The 21,678-nt window shown below is 39.3% G+C and overlaps 1 protein-coding gene across 3 annotated transcripts; it reads left to right on the top strand.

The window, feature by feature from the left end:
- Positions 1 to 582: 582 nt before the first annotated feature.
- LOC102019954 (DLA class II histocompatibility antigen, DR-1 beta chain-like) lies at positions 583 to 14,431 on the top strand. Of its 3 annotated transcripts, none has more exons than XM_005389451.2 (5): positions 583 to 758; positions 11,601 to 11,870; positions 12,182 to 12,463; positions 13,125 to 13,234; positions 14,113 to 14,431. In XM_005389451.2, the coding sequence occupies exons 1-5, from the start codon at positions 611 to 613 to the stop codon at positions 14,119 to 14,121; spliced, it is 819 nt and encodes a 272-aa protein (XP_005389508.1). In that variant the 5' UTR covers positions 583 to 610; the 3' UTR covers positions 14,122 to 14,431. The 3 variants fall into 3 exon arrangements, with proteins under 3 accessions (XP_005389508.1, XP_013372582.1, XP_013372581.1); XM_013517128.1 differs by lacking the exon at positions 583 to 758 and adding an exon at positions 9,726 to 10,252; XM_013517127.1 differs by lacking the exon at positions 583 to 758 and having other exon boundaries at positions 10,755 to 11,870.
- The last annotated feature ends 7,247 nt before the right edge of the window (positions 14,432 to 21,678 follow it).

The following is a 21,678-nucleotide window of genomic DNA, read 5'->3' as shown; positions in this document are numbered from 1 at the left end:
ACATTCTAAACTTGAGACTTTATGTTTACATTGATATAATGTGTAATATTACATAGTGATAGAATTACAGCTCTTAAGTGATATGACTACATTCAATTGTATAGTTCATGGGTTTTTATTAGTGTTCTATGTCCTGAACATTCTGATTCAGTAGCAAAGGCTTCTTATGCCTTTTCTTAGAATAAGGAGAGGGAAGGAGGGAAGTAAGTGATCATATCCTCAATACAATGAAAAATATCACAATGAGAACTAGAACTAAGGGACTGAACATTTTTTCACATAAAATATTAATCATCCCTAAAGGAGTTACAGTTTCAGAGGCTGACTCTGAGTCAACTGAGCTGGCTTACCATAGTAGGACAATCAAAGTGTTACAACTACATCAAACAATCAGAGGAATATAAATTATTAAATAAAGCAATACTTTTCATGAAAGAAATTGTAACTTTCAGAGGAACACCTTCATATTGAATCTCTGCCCAGCAACATATGATGCTAAATATCTCTGATACTGATTGGATCTTCAACTCTGTAACTACCCCAGGCTTGCATGAATGAGCATTGGTTCCTAATTGGGATGTGGATACACAGGGGATATAGTTCTCGCTGCATGAGACTTGTCTGCCCCTCTAACACTCATCGTTTCCTGTTTTCCAGCGTGATGTGTCTGTGGCTCCCTGCAAGTTCCTGCATAACAGCTCTGACAGTGATACTGATGGTGCTGAGCCCTCCTGGGGCTTTGATCAGGGATGCCAGATGTAAGTGGATACCTTGGGTGCTAAAGTACTATGGAAGGGAGAATGAGGGGAGTTAATATTCTCTCTGTCCAAGCCAGGTCCCTTAAAATTGTGATTTTTTTTTCTGTGACCGCTTACCCTCACCATATAAATTCTAAATGATTACCACAAAGGAGGAGCCTGGATGTTTATACTCTGTACGAGGCCCACCTACAGTGCCTCCATACAGACTTTGCCTGACCAAATCCCTTCCAACCAAACCTTTCCAACCTTACATTATATTTCATCAAGAGCTTGAGGCAACACAGAACTAGTAATATTAAAATAATTTCTTATCTAGCCCTTCTATATATTATGTTGAGCTATGGCAGCAAAAAGGAAGTTGTCCATGAAAATTGTATGAGTAATCAAAAAGAGTTGGAAGGATCTCTCCCAGATGTACTACGTCTTCTCCAGGATTTGTGGCATAGCTTTCTCAGCCTAATATGTGACAATATATATTGTAATCAGGTGTCATCCATTAACTTTCACTTTCCTCTAAATTTCAAACTGTATGAATCTTGCCTTGCTGTGTTGGAGATACAATAATGGAATTCAGATAATACCACTTCTTCTGTGGAAAGCATTCTACTAACATAGGCCACTTAGTTTTTTTTGTTTTTTGTTTTTTGTTTTTTTTTCTCCGGTACCGGGAACCGAACTCACGACCTTGCGCTTGCCAGGCAGGCGCTTTTGCCGCTGAGCTAAATCCCCAGCCACAGGCCACTTAATTTTGTGGATAACCATATGAAGAGGAGGAAAAATCTAAAGAGTGGCCCTTCATATATGCTAACAACTGTTCTTCATGGCTTATGAAATCCTACTTTGATATCCTCAGTGAGGGTTTCTGGTTTAAAAGCTAACTTACATGCCTGACTCAGGACATGCCCTATAAGCATGAGAATAAGTTGGTAAAGATCCCAAAATCCATGTTAGTAAGTGCTGATGATTGGACTACAGTGCCATTTAAGGTAAAGGGAATGGTTTTGGCATTTGGGGAACTTTTGTCACGGCTACAAGTTCTGATTTAGTTTGAGGAGTATAGATATTGTGTCTGCTTCCATTGTCTGTCATTTGTTTGTTTGTTTGTTTGTTTTGGTTTTTCTCCGGTACCGGGAACCGAACTCACGACCTTGCGCTTGCCAGGCAGGCGCTTTTGCCGCTGAGCTAAATCCCCAGGCCCTTATTGTCTGTCATTTGAATATTAAAAGGAACAATTAGGGAAAGACCCAAGGGACAGAAATGGGGAAATTGGCGAGAGAAAGAGAAGATTGGAGAGTATGATGTTTCTGGCACTTTCCTGTTTCACTTTTCCCAGAAGTAGGGGGAGCTACAGTTGAAGTTGCAATTCTTTTGTTCTTTTCTGTAGCTTGCCTTTCTGATATTTCATGCTGCTTAGGATTCCCATCATCTCCTTACTGATTTTTTGAGTTTACCTTCAACTGCTGTCCTCAAAATAGTTTTTCCTTCGATCCCATGGTTTTCCCATGGCAGCACCATGCACAGGGCACCTGTATTCAGCCATCATGCGTGCCATCTCTCCAGGAATTTTTTACTAAAGTGTATGTACTGAGTAAATATTAGGAAACCACAGCCAAATTTTCCAATTTCAAATACTTGCTCAAGCTTCCACAAAATATGTGACTGTTGGCAATGCATTTAATCCCTCTGTGTTTAAATTGCTTCAAACAAAATAAGGAAGATAACAAACACTTTTTAGAGTTGTTGATGGACTTAAAAAAGATAGGCGGAAAGTATTAGGAATAATGCCAGCCACACTGTGCACTGACTTTTATGCAAGATGTTGTCATCCTAGCCATCCACAGGTCCTACAGATGCGATGTCAAATCCCACTGCAACCGTCTTTATACATATCAGGCTATTGTCACAGTTCTAGCTGTCATCAGCTTGTACTTAGATTATTCTAACACAAAACAAGCTCAACCCTTTTCTCTCACTCTTGTTTGTTTTTTTTAATCAAAATTTTTCTTCCTACTATTATTAGTGATATGACAAAACATACACGTCTACAAGTCCACTCTTCAAACAGTTGGAGACAGATACGCTTTGCAAATTAGAGTTTTGTATTCTGTAATGTTAGTAGTACATTTCCCAATTAATATCAGAATACTCTCTCCTAAGATAAGGGCCAGTAACTTGTAACAAAAAATATATATTACTGCACCCCATCTTATGAATACCTATGCATATGGTATAAAACACTACACAGTATTCTAGTAATTTTTTTGTTCTTTTTTTAAACAGTCTCTCACTCTTTTCGACATTTTCTCAGTTCATTTAAATATAAAACATGCACATATAAAATACTTATTACATATGTATGTTATACAAGTATGTGTGTATGTTTCTGTGTATTAAAACTTCAGCAGCACATGTGACTGACTGCACCCTAAGAGATCTCAGACAGTTCTTTACCTTACCTCATCCGGTCAGCATTGACAAATGAATTTGACATCAACATTTTAACAGATATGGGTTTTTATGCTTTTTTAAAAGAAGAAAAAAGGGATTTAGTAGGAGAATTTTAAAACTACACACCCTCAAAATTAGAATGCAGACCTTTAAAAGGAGAAAAATGCTTTATAGTCTGGAGTTCAAAATATTTATGTGTCTTTGGCACTGGAAATCTGTAGAATTTGTGAATTTATAGAAAGTTTGGGCTCGGTTTACAGAGGGAAATCAATGATACACCCAAACATAGAAAGATAATGACCCATTTTACAGATAAAAAAATTTCTCCTTTCATAGGAGAAGGCATGGACTTAGTCTATTGCATCTCTTTTCTATGATGGGTGGTCTGCTTTCTCCAGAAATAGTTTTTGGAAACTTTGAATCTTTTTAGCCTAAGGTCAAGTTTCTGCTCCTACCTTATCAACTAAGCTAATTTATGGCTGTGTAGTATCTGTAAGGGATTTGGTGTGCAATAGCATTGGAAGAAAAGATGCATAAACAAGCCTTGGGAGTACAGGTATGGATAACTTTGGGTAACCTTGATTGTGTCCTGAAATTGCTGTCCTTTTAAAAGTACAATTTTTAAATTATGATTTGTCTTGTCTTCTTTTTACCTACTTAGTTACTTTTCTCACTGCTGGGACAAAATATCTGACACCCAAAGTTTAAGGAGGAAAAGTTTACTTTGCTCACAGTTTGTAGTTGTTTCAGTCTATAGCTGGCTGGCTCCAAGTCAGGGTAGAATGGCAGAGGAGCATCTCACAGGAGAAACAGCTCATGGCAGGCAGAAGGCAGCAAAGCAGCAAAGTAGTGGAGAAGCAGCAAGTGAAAAGCAACAAATGGTGACCCTCTTTCTATCGCTTATCCTTATCTTATCCAGGCTACCCACCCTTATGGCAGGTAACACTCACACCACAGATGGCACGCCCTTAATCCTAATATCATACCATGAATCAATCTCAACATCACACCTTTGACCACAGCATCACACACCCGAGATCCAACCACCTTTGAAAAGTCCCCCTATGACCACATGAGGCTTTGAGGGGACATCTAGGTACAAGCTATAACAGCTACTTTTATTTTTTCTGTCCTACCTCACCACCACCACTTCTCCCCAACTTCAAGCCCTTATTCTTAAAGGATACAGAAGAGATGAAAGTCAATCTTTTTACAGACGCTTTAGGCTGTGGGTAGGGGGTGTTGACCTTGTCTAACCAGGGATGAAAGTGTCATCCAGACTGATATAGGAGACCTAGGAGTACTGGCTTTTGTTATTAACTTGTTGCTAGTGCTTAACACAGAATCTGACACTGTGTTAATTTGTGAATGTAGGTCTTGTAATGTAGAAGACACACCTGTAGAGTTGTTTTAAAATATAATTTTGTTTTAGAAACAGCATAAGTGAACATCAGCTTGACTAAAAGTGGAGAAACCTGAAAGATATAAATGAGTGTGAGAGAGCCAATGTCTTTGGCTCTTTTTTTTCAAACAAGAGTGAGAGAAAAGGGTTGAGCTTGTTTTCTGTTAGAATAATCTAAGTACAAGCTGATGACAGCTAGAACTGTGACAATAGCCTGATACAGTATAAACAAATATGTTAAACAGGAGATAAAGAATAAAAGTAAAGAAATAGTGAGTTATCTTTGATAATAGCCTCTATTTTGTCTTGAGATATTTACCCAAATACATCAGGAAAAGTGTAAGAATATATATATTTTTCTCTTTTCTTTGTTAATAAGGAATCCAATTTTTAAATTATAATAATGGCCTGTTATGGTTGATACATCGTGTCAACTTGGGGAGTCTAGAGGTTTGGCTAAGTGACAGCAGTTCTCCATCCTGGGGTGAAAATGACATGCCCTTACCCTTCTGGAATGTTTATTGTGTCAGATTGAGAAGTTCAGAAGGTTAACTGTGTGACTCAGCAGGGAGCCAGGGTGCTTACTTTGTATTCATCCTGAGCTTGTGCAAGAGGAGGGCATGGAGATTATGTGAGTGCTACACGCCCCTGGATGTGGGTAGCCTGCTTACAATATAAGGGATGGAAAGAGGCTTACTCCTCTCTGCTACTCCTCCCTTTTGCTCTTGTTGCTTTGCTGTTCTGCCGCCATGAACTGTTGCCCTCTGCCATGTGCCACTCTTCTTGGAGCCAGCTGAGGATGGACTGAAACCTCTACAAACTGTAAACTAAATAAACCTTTCCTTCCTTCATTTTGGGCGTTGGGTATTTTGTCTCAGCAACAAGAGAATAGTAACCAAGACATGACCAAAGAATAAATTTAAAATAATCTGTTTTATGGAAACATTGGTCCACTAAGTATCTAATTATTATAGGATTTAAAACCTGGGAATTGGCCTCTACTTTGTAAAACAAAGAAGTTTGTAATATTTGGCTCTAGCTAACATAGTCATGCAATGCCTGAAGTAAATAATTGAGAGTTAGCTTATACCATAAACGTAATAATGTTTACTAGTTATAGTAAATATATTGTCATTTTTACCTCCTAGGCACACCTATATAAGGAGCTAAATGTTTATCCGAGGGATACTTGAATGTACACTGAAATAACATAAAGATAATGTACTAAGACAGGGTGAAGGACACATTTGAGAAAAGCTATTGAAACTGGGAATTCAGATCTCTCATGGTTGAAGGATAAGATGTCAAAGGTGTAACAAGAGACTGCCAGGAGGGCTTGGTACAGTGTTTAAAGCCCCTTTTATATATGCTCCAGCTATCTGTTTTTAATATTATTACTCTTTTTTGGTTATACTTTTCTGTGGGTGTTTAAGAACAGATCAGAGTAAGACCTGTGCTAAATAAAATTAATCTACCAATATGTACTTGTCAAATGCAGTTAAGCCTCCTCAGGGGTTACTTTTGGGACAATGTGAGGAGCCTCTTAACTCATCGAAGTTTTCCCTCTACTGTTTGTATCATTTGCCAGGATGACCAACAGTGTTGTCTGAAAATATGGCTTTCCTTGAAAGCATGGGGCTATCCCCTTTTCAGTGAGTTTCCTTTTCATAGAGTGTACACTGGTTGACTCCCATCCTCTAGGGTCCAAAAATCCCCCTACTTGGGAGGTGGAATGACTGACCAGAGTGGCAGAGTCCTTTCTGAGGGGTCCTATCATGCCCTGGGTCCTGGCAGATCTTGGAGAGCAAGAGCCAAAGATATTAGCTGTCCTCTTAGCCTTGTTATCTTTCTTAGCTTTGTTCTCTAAACTTCAGTTGTTGAACCCCTAGAAGGTCAGTTATACTAATCCTACAGTGAGAAGCAGATCTTAATCCTAGTATAGTCTCTTTTGGATATTGGGGCACTTTGAACTATAAAGTAGGACCCGAGAACAGCTACCTCGTCCATTAATCACGGCCAGCATTAGTTTCAGGAATCCATATCTATTCTATCTGTCCTGTATGTGATGGTCTAACATCTTAACATATGGTATAGATTGTCTCTTATAAGTCATATTCCTGTAGCATGTTAACAGATGACAGTTATAAAGTTTCGCAAGGAAAATGAAAAAAAAGAGCAAGTAGTATTTTATGAAAACAATTAGGATGACATTTTTATGCCAGGGCCATTAGGTTCTTTTTGTTATTTCTATGAAAATACATTTAAATTCCCAATTTAGTATAAAATAACATCAGTAATAGTTTACCTCTATCAAATTGCAAAATATTAGATGACATAAAAATCCTTATCAAAATTTATAGTAGCTTTTCTTAATGATGTGTCTTTTCAACGATGTGTCTTTTCATAGATGTACTTTAGAGGTGACTAATGTCCAATCTTTAATTATTAGAGTGCTACTCTTGGACTGTCTAGTTTTTAGGTATGTGTAAGTATTATAATCCAATGAGGAAAATACAAACATAAGCTTAAAATTATATTATTACAAACAATTTTGGTTGAAGACACCTATGTAGTGAAGTATTTTCTTAAGTTTTGTATTTAGAAGGTTTCTACACTTGAGATATCTAAATGTATATAATATACCAAGAAGTTGGCAAGAATTAACATCAAAACCATATGTCTTTCACATATATTAACTTATTTTTCATTTTTGAGGCAAAATTTAGAATCTGTAGCTCAATAGTATAGCCATAATCATGTAATTTTTGTATTTAACAGATCTAAAAGTTTAACAGCACTGACACAAAAATTAAATAGCTTTAGATCTCTTAGAAGTCTAGGAAACAGTGTTACTAACCAGAGTCTTATTACCTAATATATAAGTGTATCTCACTTATACAATAACAAAAAAGCTTGTTTAGTCAAATCCAGTAGCTGTAGATCAAGTCATAAATGGTAGGACTGAATTGTACCAAATATAAAGAGCAAAGATGCCAATAATTTTAATTATTTTATATATTTAATGTCCAGATCCAATGCATACTGTATTAAAAAGAGAGCTTGTTTGTTACTTTGCATGCATTAAACTTATGTAATCTTAACTCTATAAACTTAACATTAGACAAAGCTCAGACTCAGAACATATTTTATTCTCAGATTTGTATACATATTTCTATCCAGATATATAGATAGATAGATAGATATAGATATAGATAGATAGATATATGGTGTGCTATAACCTAAGATAATAGTTGTTCATGCTCATTTAACTAGTTATAAATTGATCATTGAAAAGATCTCAGAACAAGCAAATGCTTAAATTTTAACTCTTTTTTTTTTTCTGTCTTTTGAGACAAGGTCTCTCTATGCAGTTCAGGCTGGCCTTGAACTCACTTTGTAGCCCAGGCTGCTCTCAAACTTGCAACGCTCACAATGATCCGCCTGCCTCAGCCTCCTGAGTGCTGGGATTACAAACATGCGCCACCATGCCTGGCTATAAATTTTAACTCTTAAAACTCAGGTTAAGTAACCAAAAGCCTGACAGCAAAAAAGACAAGAAACTTTCTTGATAGAACACAAAACTTTGTTTCCTAATCTAGTTTTTTGAAAGTTTAACAGATAGCTTTTCATTCTCTTAAGAAAACTTTATTGCTTATGACACAGAAGACTCTTGAACTAGCTTTTGAATTATATCCAACTTAATCATATATAATAATTTTTAATAATATTTCTTAAGTGGGTCACAGTAAGACTCTGGGGAAAACCAGAGGAGCTACTCAGCAGTGTTGAAAACTGAAGCAAATTGGATCAGAAGTTTGATGTTTCAGCTACAGAAGGAAGCTTTGTCTGGCAGTTCCTCAGGTCCAAGGGCCCCTACATAAGGGGAAAATGTTATATATTACTTTCATCTTAAATGACATGGTAGAATTTTAACTCTTAGCAGTTTTATGAAGAAAGCAATCTTAAACCTTTTTTCTTCTATGTTAATGATTTATGAAAACACGTGTAGTAGACCAAAATATATCAGTTTTTAAAATGTTAAGAAGCCAAGAATACTTGAACTTAGTAACTGATGACTCAAATGTTGTTATATTTATAAGCATTAATCTCATTTATAGTTACTTATAATTATTTTAGATTATTTATGTATACCAAGATATTAGACTAGTATAGTTAATATTTTAGACATATATATACATACATATGAATATATGTTTTGTTTTGTTTTTACCAAAAGAAAATAAACCCTAAAGGTTTTCATGTTTGAAATACAGAAAGCAATGAACATTGTACCTAAAGTCTTTAATAAATTATCCTGATAGGCTGAACAAAATGTATGTTAGCAATTTTAAAGGCATCTTCATTTTACCAACCAAACTCATTGTTAGGCAAAAGGCATTTAGGCTAGTTACACATGTCTACTTATCTATAAGCCAATTTAAATAGACGTTTCAGAAGATAACATTTACCCAGAAGTTAACACACAGAAACATACTTAACTAAATCATATAAGCTTTATGCTACTAAACTTATTTGCAAAACTATGTAAAGCTTGAGCTTAGCAGTTTCCACCCCCCTTTTTAATATCTAAAGTGAGCTTGGTAACCCTTGAATGTTTGTATAACTCTGTGCATATGTGTGTGGGCGGGTAACCTAACAGAACCAGAAATCTGTAAGGAAAAACCAAATTTTAAAAAATCGATACAAGTTCCACTTTTTTAAATGGAGAAGCAAGCACTTTAGCTAATTATTAAAAACTGATTATAAGGCAGATAGACATGAAAATAAATAGAATACATGAAGAAATTATTTTAATTATATTAATTATATTAAATCAGAGTTTACTTTTAGATGTGGTGGCCATGTCACTTCAGGATAATAATTCTTTTCCTTACTTTTAGATTTAGATCTAAAAAATAGATCAGAAATAAATAGAATTCTCCCTAGGGAGTATAAATTAGTGCTTCTTATTCTGATGTAAGTCGTAACAGCATTTTCTCTACTAGTCCAAACTACCCTATTTCTGTTGCTGTTTTCTCTTAGTTAACACCAGAGTTAAGAATCAGAAGCTGGAGAGAAGACAGCAGGAGAGAAGTAGATGGTTAGATGGGATCTTTGTTTATTTCCTTTTCTTTTCATTAAACCAAGTTTGAGGCCTTGTCTTTTTAACTTACATTTAGAAAAACGTAAATAAAATTAACTTTTAAAAACCCCTCATTTAAAAACTGTCCTAATTTTGTGAAATATCACTTCAAGGTGACATTTTGGGGACAGATATACAAGTTATACATAACATTTTAGATGTCTGCATCTTTTAAGATCCTTCTTGTGTAATTCTGAAAAGCGATAAAGGAAGAAGAAAGGATCCTTCAGATCCTCACTGAGGGTCTAGAAAGCACCTCATTCTGGCTCCAAATTTACTCAGGATCAGTTATGAAGACCCCTATTTCATTAAGAAACTTCCTGTACCTGGATATCTTCAATTCTTGTCACAAAATACTTATTGGTCAAAAATATTTCTCCTAGAAACCAGCCATCAGAAAGAGGAACACAGAGAGGAGAGACGCAGTTAGGACAAGGACTGCATCCTCCTTAAGGCCATGACTAGCACTTCTAGGGGCCATGCTGGTGATCTGGAATGGTATGATGTAAAAGCTAGTGGATGATAATTGATTTACTACACTATCAGCCTTGAAAGAGGAGGATTATCTGTTTTAGGGGAACACTCCTCAAAAGATGAACCTATCTGAGTGCAGAGTTCAGCAGAAATCTGACCCAAAGTTTAAGGCAGCAAAGGAGAACAAGGCAAAATGCAGACTGAGAAGCCAAGTGCTTAACCTGCTTTTCGTTACTCATCAGACAGCTGCAGGCCCAAGGGAAGAGTCTGTGCTCCTAGCAAGAGCACCCTTGTCACAAGGGGAGAGAGAAGAGTGGGGCAAATGTATACATGTTGGAGAAACAGGGGATGTATTTCCGGTAAAAGTAATGCCATTTGCAAAAGAAAGGATTGATAAATTACTTCAAGAAACCAGAAGACAGGAGGCCCTGAAGCTCAGATAGTGGGGGAGAAGAGAGCTTTGTAAGGAACCCTGAGATAACGACCCACCAGTCCGCAGTTTGCCCAGGTTGCTTCTGAGGTCTGCTTCTTGCCCCCACTTTTGTTCTTGCCCAGGGTCAACCAGGAGCTGTTGCCAACACCCCAAAGGCAGAGTTGGGGAAAGCTGGCCTTGTGTTCCTTTCCAGCGTAGCCACACTGAATACATTACTATCTTCCTTTACTGCCTTTTCCATTTTGTCCTTTGGGACCAGTGGCTGGATCCGATCTGCTGGGACCCTGGAGTCACGCTTCCCTGGCCTAGGCCACTGGTGACTGACTTAACCTTTCCTGTCACAACCCAAATGTCGCTCCTGAGAGTCTCCCTGGCACTTGTTGTCATTTAGATCTTTCCCCTGTTCTCTGTTAGCAGAACTCCACGCTTCTCCTTCTGACATCTCTCACCCTTGTCTCATCTTTTGCATGTTTGGCTTTTGTCCCTCACTTTCACTAATTTAAGCTCCAGGAGCAGAATGGAGATGTTTGATTTCCCATCTCTGGATTCCCAGGGGCAGCACAGGCCTGGTCCAGGGTCAGCATAAGGGAAATTTTACAAAGTGAAGGAGATGGTCCCACGTAAAGAAAGGGCAAAGAACTATGAGCTGAGAGTGGAGGATGGAGGGCGTGGTTGGGATGGAGGTTTCTAGCATGAGATGCTGTGGGCTCTGGTGAGGCGCAAGTCCTTGTCCAGCTCCTGGGTCCTGTTCTCACCCAGAACCAAGGGGCATTGGGTCCCAAATGGCATCTGATCAGAGGGCTGTCCCGGTCATCATGGGCTCCTTCTTCCTCTGGGAGATGGCAGATGAACCTGGGATGCTGCTTTTGCGTAAGCCCCTATCGTGGGCACTGCCTTGCCAGAGAACAGCCTGTGACTGGATCACTCCTGTTCTCACAGCACGTTTCATGGAGTATGTTAAATCAGAATGTCACTTCTCCAATGGGACAGAGAGGGTGCGCTTCCTAGAGAGACACATCTTCAACCTGGAAGAGTATGCACGATTCGACAGTGATGTTGGGGAGTTCCGAGCTGTGACAGAGCGGGGAAAGTCTGCAGCCAAGTTCTGGAACTCGTGGAAGGGTGCCCTGGAGCAGGAGCGGGCCACAGTGGACACTTTCTGTAGAGTCAACTACAGGGTTGTCCAGAGCTTGACTGCGCATCTGAAAGGTGAGCAAGGGGCCTGGGGCAGCCTGGGGTGGGAAGGTGAAATGTGTACCCGTGTATATGTGTATATTTGTGACAGAGACAGACAGAGAGATATGAAAAAAAGAACAATGTTTCTCAAGATCTCTCAACTCTAGTGTGTCCTTGCTGCCTGAATTAAATTCCAGGGTCATGACAATGAGTCCTATTAGGCCTTAGGCCAACTTTGAGCCAGGTCACCAGGACTTCTCCCTGTGAAGGGATACAGGAAGGTAGACAAATGAAGGGGAATACTCTGCCTTCCTGACTCATCCTTTCTGCCTTTTCTCCTCTAGTTGAGCCCAAGGTGACTGTGTACCCCACAATGACCCAGCCCCTGCAGCACCACAACCTCCTGGTCTGCTCTGTGAGTGGCTTCTACCCAGGCCACATTGAAGTCAGATGGTTCCGGAACGGGCAGGAGGAGGAGGCTGGGGTGGTGTCCACAGGCCTGATCCGGAATGGAGACTGGACCTTCCAGACCCTGGTCATGCTGGAAACTGTTCCTCAGAGCGGAGAGGTTTATGCCTGCCAGGTGGAGCACCCGAGCTGGAGCAGCCCTGTCACGGTGGAGTGGAGTGAGTCAGCAGCTTCCCAGCCTTACAAAGCCCACCTACCTATAAATGGTCCTTCAGGTTTCTCTTCTCCCTACCCTCAAATTTTATTTCTTCCACTTTCTCCTTCAGCACCAGTCGTAGGTGCAGTTCTGTCATAGTTTCTATGACAATACCTATGCCACCAGAGTAACTAATTATGCATATGAGACAGAAAAGTGATTGTCCCCGTTTTGAGCCATCCCATGAGGTCACAAGTGAGGTCAACCGTTTGCCCTTATCCTAGACACTGCCTCTGGGCTGGGCTTGTGTTTCTGATGCTTTTTCTCTGGGCTGTTCATTGTGATCCCGAAAGAGACGATGCAGGGCCCTCTGAGGTGAGGGGAGCCGACCTCAGCTCTGTCGTCCGCTAGCTCCGTCATTCTAGATGGGTCACTTAACTGTACTGAGCGAAACAGACTTTATACCTCACAGATTATTTCTGGGTTGTGATATTTTAATGAATTCAGTGCTTCTAAGGCTTATAACTACTCAGAGTGACTTTTAATCTTTTTTTCAAGGAATGAGCAAGTCTATCTCTTGCAGTGCAAGAGACTTCCTCCAATCTCAAGGCTTTGAAATTCAGTGTCTCAGTGAAGGAAGTTTAATTAGAGCAAAAATCTCTAAACCTGGCCTCTTCCCTCAGGGACACAGTCTGGATCTGCACAGAGCAAGATGCTGAGCGGAATCGCGGGCTTTGTGCTGGGTCTGCTCTGCCTTGGGGTGGGGCTGTTCATCTACCTCAGCAATCACACGGTAAGGAGTTCGTTGGTGCTTGAGATTCTCCATAGATGTGTCTGGGCAAGAAATAGGACTTTGCAGGTGTTTTCTTCATATCTCTGTGGCCCTACACGAAGCCTTTCTTTCATCAGGTGACCTCAACATTTCCTAGGAATTGACAGGAGAAGTCTATAGTTGGTATGTTTATACATCGGGAGCTAAGACCTTGTGTACAAAGAGAAAGGTTAACTAGCCTAGAAATAATGGCCCCAACACAATGGGAAAATAAGAAAGAGCCACTGAACACCGGGTCTTGGAGGCAGAAGCTTCCTTGGTCACTTGTGCTCAGTCTGTGCTCCCTCTCTGTGGTGGCTGGAGTGATTTGAGTGAACCAAGAACCCCTATGTGGCACATGCAACACTGGGGACACTGGTTGGGGGCAGGCTTGCCCCCATGTCACTATTTTCCTCTTCCCCCTATCTTTCCCAGGAAATTCTGGAAAGCAACGAGCAGTAGTTTCTTTTCAGACTTCTCGGAGGCAGATTTGCTCGTCCTACGAGGGGTGATAATTGTGACAACACGTGAGAGGGAAATAATGGGAAAGACCTTGAATTCTAGTTTCTAAGCAGGCAGCTGATGTTAAACCTCTTTCTTCCGCTTAGCAAAACGTCTGTTCTCTGAAGAGCCTTGGCTCAGGGAGACCTTTTCTTTTTCTCTTCTGTGGCACTGTTGTCACAAGGTTTTGTTTTTGTTTTTTCTTCTGGTACCAGGAATCAAACTCATGACCTTGCTCTCGCCAGGCAGGCTCTCTGCCGCTGAGCTACGTCCCCAGCCCTGCAAGAGGTTTTGAGAAAGGAAAGAAGCTGTGTGTTCACAGTGAGGTCTGGAAACATCTCTGTTCTCTGTCTCTACAGGACTCCTGAGCTGAAGTGAAGGTAACAACCCTGAAGGAAGGATTTATGTCCGCGCCAGACCAGTGGTGCCAGGCTTCCTGCTTGGTTCTCATTCTTCCACAGAAAAAGACTGTCACAGGACCTGGTTCCCCTGCTTCAGTGACCCCGCAAAATGTGTCCTCCCTGACAGCTTCCTCCGCCCCTGTCCCTGACTGGGAAGCCCCATTACAGACTGAATGACTTCATATTCTGCTGGCCCCTTTGTGTTAAATTCTGGCCTCCTCCCCTGCCTCTAAACTCATGTTATTCCTTATTACTTCAGTAAATTTTTCTCAAATAATCATAGATTGAGAAATCATTTGCTTTATACAGCTTTAAGGACAAAAAATAGCAAAGAAAAAGAGAATAAAATGATATTACAACAATGACTTTCAATTGTGTATGGTAAGTATGTGAGGTATTGTACTGGTTAAATAGATGGAAATGTCTTTTTCCATCTGTCTACATATAATAGACATCATGTTCTACAACATAAATATATATGACTTTGGCTAATTGGTTAAAATAATTTTTAACAATTAGATAAAAATGCTAAAGGCAGTGCCTAACAACACAAAATAGACTTATAACAGTTGAAACAAACTGGAAGAAAAGGTGATAAGAAACAAGCTAAAAAAAAAAAAACTCTTAGTTGCAAATCAGTATATGGATCTGAATTCACAGACTTCATTGATCCGCTTGTGTGAAACATCTGAAATGGTGTCAGAGAAAGGCAGGCAAATTGTTTGAAAAAGAGAATTCTGGTTTGTATTCCATTTGAAGAGTCAGTCACAAATCTAAGTAAACCAAAAAGCAAATGACCAATTGAAAAGTTTATTTCCAATTAATAACTGAACACAATTTCTCCTCTGTTATAGACACTTCTCATTTTATTTTTAAGTTATTCAAAGTCTAAATTATGACCATTTTATTTTGAGTTACAGTATCTATTGTGTCTGCAAAGCATAATTTCCTATAAGAATTTATAAGTGATAATTACATCTGTGCTGTTAAATCCCAGTGTTCCAACTTTACCCTGGTTCCATTCCTTCAGACGAGAAAAAAAAAAGCTCGTCTCACTTTATCTGAGATTTGTGGTGGGAAATTGTAAGGAAGAATTAAAATACATGGAACACATATTTCAGTCAAGATGCTTTGTAAAGCAACTACTAAGAAATCCAATCTACTTGCCTCTAATCCAAGGTGGGGGACCTCAGGGACTTCTTATTTCCGGGGCAAATGGTATCTCCAGTGAGCCTGGCACTTTTAGTGCATTTCTCCACAACTGAGCTGCACCCCTAGCCCACCAGAAAAGTTTTAGATATCCTTGTGGGCTTGTGTGATGGATTGAAACTAGAGGCCAGCTGGGTGTGGTGGTGCACCTCTGTAATCCTAGCATTCTGGGACACAAAGGCAGGATGATTGCAAGTTGGAGCCTATTCTAGGCAACTTCGTGACTTAGGGAGATCCTGCCTCAAAATAAAAAATGAAAAATGCCTGAGACTTTCCAGGGCCAGTTCCTTGACAAAGGCAGGACAGGCAGCGGGTCCCTGCTTTGCAGGAACCGCATAGGATGGGTGTGCGGCTCTCCCTACTCTCTATTAATCGTAGCTTTGCAGATATTCATTGTGCTATTGATAAAGGATGGTTGGGAACCTAAGGATCACAACTGAAAGTAGTTAAGGAATCAGAGCCCAGGATGAAAGGCATCCTTTTAGCGTTGAAAAGGAAGGCAAAAGCCTCCAGAGAGATTTGCATCAGTTCCCTACCTCCTGTGTGGCGATGTTCGCCCACCGGAACGGGAGGGGAGCGCTGCGCAGTCCTCAGCACTTAAGGAAACGTTAGGCGAACGCCCTATGTGTGCTGGACTGGCTGTGGAGGGAGATATTGTAAATATGGGTCCTATTGTCCAGTAGACAAGTGAACAATTCTGTGAAAAATTATACCTAATGAAGAACACCTAGTGATTGATCTTTTTTGCTTCCTTTCATGTGCTTTAGAAAAGTTGATTTCCTGTTAGGGGTGCGGTCAGACAGTCGGTCAACCGTGTCTGACTCTGTAACTAAAATAGAAACCTCACTGTATCTAGGAGTTTCATATGTAATAGCAAAAGTGTATAATAAAACAAAAAACATTTCTCTGGGTTAGAGAAGCCTTGCTCCGCTGGCCCACCAGAAGGACCTCTGGTGTCTGTGTTGTTTGTCTTTTAGCCTGCATCCTTCCCTCCTGCAGGAATCTCCTGGACCTGCTGCGGCCAGACTGACGCAGAGAAAGATCGGAGTATTAGCTCATGTAAAGACTCTGGGTTTAAACACCAGTACAAATAAAAACTCTATAGTTTCCCCTACCAAATAACATATATCTTCTTCTAACTGTCAGCTGAGTCTCTTCAGAAATTTGCTGAGTTTTGTGGTGATAGTATGGAAGCTTGGAAGGCATACATAGCACAAAAAAACCACTAAATTTCATGGCAAAAAATCATCAATAAACAAATGTAGACATACACAAAACATTCAGTCACCTTTACTTAAGTAGACTTTCTAACTGGCAAACATATTCATGGCACTCAATATCCAGTAATTACAGAATTTATATTTCCTTAAGTTGTACCAAAAACCCTCAAATTTGAACATATACTGTGGATATAAACTTGGTCCCCAAAATTTTCCAAAGACCAAAATCATATAGAGTATATTGTGTCCACACTCTTATCAAATTTCAAATCCATAAGACAGAAAATCACCAATATTTGTAGAAGTGAAAAAACACTCTTCTCAATGTATAGTAGATCAAAGAAAAAATCAGGAGGGAAATTCAAAAATAACTTAAAATAAAAGAAATTGTAATAGATTTTGAAATTTTTGATATGTAATAAAAAATTCCATATAGGGAAATATATGTCTAAATTCTTGCATTGTAAAAGAAAAACTATAAAGATCAAGTACTTAAGCATTTAAGAATTTAAGAACAGGTGAATTTAACAAATTCATTCAAAATGAATAAAAGTATAAGTAAATATGATATAAAATTAACAACATTGAAAATAAAAGTATGCTAAAGATAAAGAAATTAAGATTTCTGTGTTCTTTTTTTGCAAAACTAATAAAAGCAGAAATGTCCAAAATATGAAATTTGAACTTTTGGAATGAAAAAGATAAGATTCCTGAAAATCCTACCAGCATTAAAAAGACAGGAAGAGGAAGATACAATTTTGTGCCAGTATATTTGTCTGCATAGATGAAAGTATTTGAAAAAGGACCTCTTAATGAATCACCACCACTGTTAATGAGTCCTGCTGGTTTAAAATTACAGTCTTGTTATGATTTCTCAGGGATCTGGGATTTGGTTGAGTTTAGCACGGTGGCTCTAACCAGGATCATCCGTCTCACGTGGTTGCAGCCAAACGGAAGCTGGCCCCGGGTCCTCGAGAGTCTCAGTTTGGACAGTGGGATACTCTCCCTACATGTAGTTTTGGGGCCTATGATGTGGCCTGTGTTTTCCCATCAACAATGAAGACTGGCTTCTTGCATGAGGGCTGAGCATCCCAAAAACATGTTTTTCAAGAGGACAGCGTAACAGCTTTAAGACCCCTTGAGACCTGTACCTCAGAAGCTATGGGAAGTCGCTGCTTCCACAGGGTGTTGGTCAGCAGGGCCTGCGCAGATCTAAGGGAATGTGAAATACAACCCACCTCTTTGAGGTGAGTAACAAATAACTGCACCCATTTAAGTCTATCCTACATAATTTCTCCAAACTGACAAAAATATTAACACTTTCTATCATCCTCCATCTCATAAGGACATTGTAGCTTTCTCAAATATCCTTCAAATGAAATTAAAGAATCAGTTCGTTTCAGTGTTAAATCCTGGGAAATATTTTCAGTTCCTCTGAAATTGGATTCTTTTCTGATAATCTGAGTAGGTGTTATGGTGAATTTTCTCATGGATGTTCAAATGACCAAGCAGTATCTACTGAAAGGAATTATCCTTCTTGGTCTGTATGGCTACAAGAGATCACAGCATTGTATTTGGGAGAAGATCTGGTTCTAGAGTTTTAATTTCATTCTCTTGTCTAATTTGTCTATATTTGAGAATACACTATGCTGAGTAACACCACAATATAGTAGATCATGTTATGTTGTACTGAATTTTGTCCAGTTGCGTTAATTCTCAGAAAGTTCATTCTCTACATCTAGACTTCAGCATTTACATGTGAAGGTAAAATGTAGCTGACATTCATTCCATACATCCCTGAAAGGAAACAGAAGAAATAAAAAGACACAAATAAAATAAGCAAGCACACAATAAACCACACCTTGATACTCCATGGGATTTTTAAATTCAGATTCTATTAGAGTTAGCTGACATTTAAAAAATATTTAGTGTTATAATCTCCAAATTAGATGTTTCCTCCATTTATTTAGATATTTCTTTCTTCCCATAATATCCTACAATTTTCAGTAGAGAAATATATTATTGTCTCATTTTTATTTTCTAATTTCTACTTGATCCAGTTATACCTCTCCAGGGTGACTTCCTGCAAGAGTTGAAGATATCAGTTCATGAGATATACATACCCAAATGTGTACTAGTGCAATTCACAATAGCTAATATGTGGAAACAGCCTAGGTGCACTTAAACAGGTGAGTGTATACAGAAAGTGTTGTCTATACACAATGGGGTTTTATCCAGAAAGAAGGATAGTAGAACCATTTGTAGGAAAATTTCATTTGCTTTGTTATCCTACACACTGAACTATAGATACTTTTCACCTCAGGGTTATTTCAGGACTGTGGTATTTAACTGTATTTAGTGCATAGACTTCTTGTTTGATCTTTAAATCTCTCTTTCCACGATTGGCCAATTCTAGCTCTTCTAGTGCAGGCTTCTTCCCCTAGTCTCAAAACTCTGAATCAGTATCTCAATGAGAGAAACTGGATTTGGGACAATAATTACTAAATCTTCTTGCTTCTCTCTGGGACACAGTCTGTATCTGCACAGAGCAAGACGCTGAGTGGAGTCGGGGGCTTTGTGCTGGGTCTGCTCTTCCCCGTGGTGAGGATGTTCATCTACTTTAGGAGTCAAAAAAGTAAGGAGCTTGTTGGTGCCTCAGACTCTTTGTAAACTTTTTTGGGAGGGGGATAGGCCTTTTCTGAGGTTAGTTTTCAGCATATCAGTGGCCTTATAGGAACGCTTTGTTTCATCAAGAACTTCAAACTTCCTACAAATTCAGAAATCAATGGTTTATGTTTACTTATATTGAAACCTACAGGGTTATGGTTTCAAGAAATAAGAGAAAGGAAAACAAGCTTTAGATTTAGTGGGCTGAGACCCAGGAATATAATGAAGGCAAATAATGAAGAGCCACTGAACACTGGATTCGTGGGACCAAAACTTTGTGGATCACAAGCTCTGAGTTGGTGTTCTGTCTCTGCCCTGGCTGCTGTGTGTTATGTTGTTATAGAAATCTCAATAGGCAGATCTGAGGCTGAGGACATGGTATTTGGGAGGCAGATTCATATCCATGTTGTTTAAATATATTCTTACCCTCTCTTTCTCAAGGAAATTCTGGACTTCAGCTAACAGATTACGTCCTTTAACCCTCTCTGAGAGAGATTTTCTTTCCACAGTGAATGGTCAAAGTGACCAGACACAAGACAGAGGTACGGGGGAAGGTCTGGATCTAAATTTCTGAGTCTGTCCACTTAATAGAAGGCCTGTGCTCTGGATTAGCTTTGGCTCTGGAGACTTGAGAACGTATCTCTCTTCTTACAGCAGTGCTGTCGTGATAGGTCCTGAGAAGGGAAAGGAGTCATGTGCAGATTTAGGTCTGGAAACACCACTGTCCTCTGTCTTCCTCAGGACTCCTGAACTGAAGTAAAGCTGACAACACCAAAGGAAGGACGGGTGTCCCTGCCTGTTCCAGTCTGGGAAAGGCTTCCCTCTTGGCTCCCATTCTTCCATCCTGGAGCTGGTTGCTTCCTGGTTCAGCGACCTAGTTACTTTTCTCGTTGGTGAGATGAAATACTAGACGCCCACTGCTCAAGGAGGAGGAGTTTTTTAGCTCACAGTTTGTAGGGGTTTCGGTCCATAATCGGCTGGCTCTAAGGCAGGGTGGCATAGCAGAGTGGCAACCATTCATGGCTGTGGAAGACACCAAAAGCAACAGAAAAGAAGGGGAGAGTAAGCCTCTTTCCTCTCTTACATTGTACGCAGGCTACCAGCCCTACCATGGGTGTAGCACTCACACCCTTAGACTATGAATCAGTCACAGATTCAGCCACCTCCAAAAAGCCAGCCCCTCCCATGACCACATAAGGCTTTGGGGGGACTCCAGGCACAAACCATAACACTGACCATACAGAACATGCCCTTCCTGATGGCTTTTTCAGCCTGTCCTCCACCAGTTCAGACTACAGGACAATTTTTCGTTCTCTCCTGGTCCTTTTGTGGTCAATCCTTGCTGCCTCCTTTGCCTCTGAACTCACCTTATGAAACATTACATTATATTTTTCTCCAGTAAACATGGAGTCTATTAAACAAACTTGCTTTAAAAAACTCAGGAAAAAAAGCTGGAAAAGTAAATGAAAACTTTTCTTTGGCCTTTAACTGATGGATTGTATAACTCTAATTGGAAACTAAGGTAAGGATGTAAGTGCATAGACTTCATTACTATACTATCATAAACTGTGGATGGATTTCCAGGAAAGGCATGAGAATTGGTTGAAAACATAGAAGATTATGCTGTTGTATTTTGTCAAAAAAGTCAAATACCAGTGTAAGTCAAAAAGCAAATAATCAACTCAGAACTTCATGTCACAAACATAATCTCCACTGTCACAAATAGCACCTGTGTATGTAGAGGCAAATTCAAAGTTTATTTTATGCATCAGAGCTAGGACCCAGAAATTCTTCATGGAGCTAAGGAAAATTTGTAAGAAACTTACATCCTTACTACCCTATTATAAACCTTATGTACTTTTTCCTGGGTTTGGATAGAATATTCAGACACAGGTGGGGTGAGGTTTACCTACCCAGAATATTCTGGAAAGCTCCTGCTTACTCTCTGTTGGACTTTGCAGAGATCTTCAGAAGACACCAATGGACATGATGACAGAAACCTCTTTCTAGTGGGTCTCTGAACAAAGATTCCAAGGTCACCAAGATGCTAGAAGCTTAGCATTACAAGAACATTTTCAATGAACTGTTATGTGCACATATCAAAATGGAATTCCAGAAGGTTTCTGAGGGGATTGGGATTTACACTTGGGTATAAATTTAAGGTCTGGAGATTCAATAAAGAGAAGTCTATCAGGGGAGGGGTAGGAGGAGAAATATACATGATCAAAATATGTTACATGCAAGTATGAAAATACCACACTAAAACCCAATATTTTATAAAATGAATATGTACTAATAAAATATATTTTAAAAGGGAACTACCATTTTGTGTCCATGAGTAGATAAAAAGAAAAATTTTGAAATGTCTTAAAATTAACTATTGAGACAGAGGATAGAGAGAAGAGGTCAGGGAAATTAATCAGATAAT

Source organism: Chinchilla lanigera, unplaced genomic scaffold (assembly GCF_000276665.1).
Source record: "Chinchilla lanigera isolate Chin_1 unplaced genomic scaffold, ChiLan1.0 scaffold00036, whole genome shotgun sequence".
Classification (NCBI taxonomy): domain Eukaryota; kingdom Metazoa; phylum Chordata; class Mammalia; order Rodentia; family Chinchillidae; genus Chinchilla; species Chinchilla lanigera.
The sequence above is the reverse complement of the archived record's forward strand: the minus strand, read 5'-3'. Positions and strand labels throughout refer to the sequence as shown.

Coding starts and splice junctions, on each gene's coding strand:
- LOC102019954 (XM_013517127.1), top strand. CDS start 11,444: ATGGCATCTGATCAGAGGGCTGTCCCGGTCATCATGGGCTCCTTCTTC. Junction 11,871..12,181: donor CTTGACTGCGCATCTGAAAG/GTGAGCAAGGGG, acceptor TTTCTCCTCTAG/TTGAGCCCAAGGTGACTGTG. Junction 12,464..13,124: donor CCCTGTCACGGTGGAGTGGA/GTGAGTCAGCAG, acceptor CTCTTCCCTCAG/GGACACAGTCTGGATCTGCA.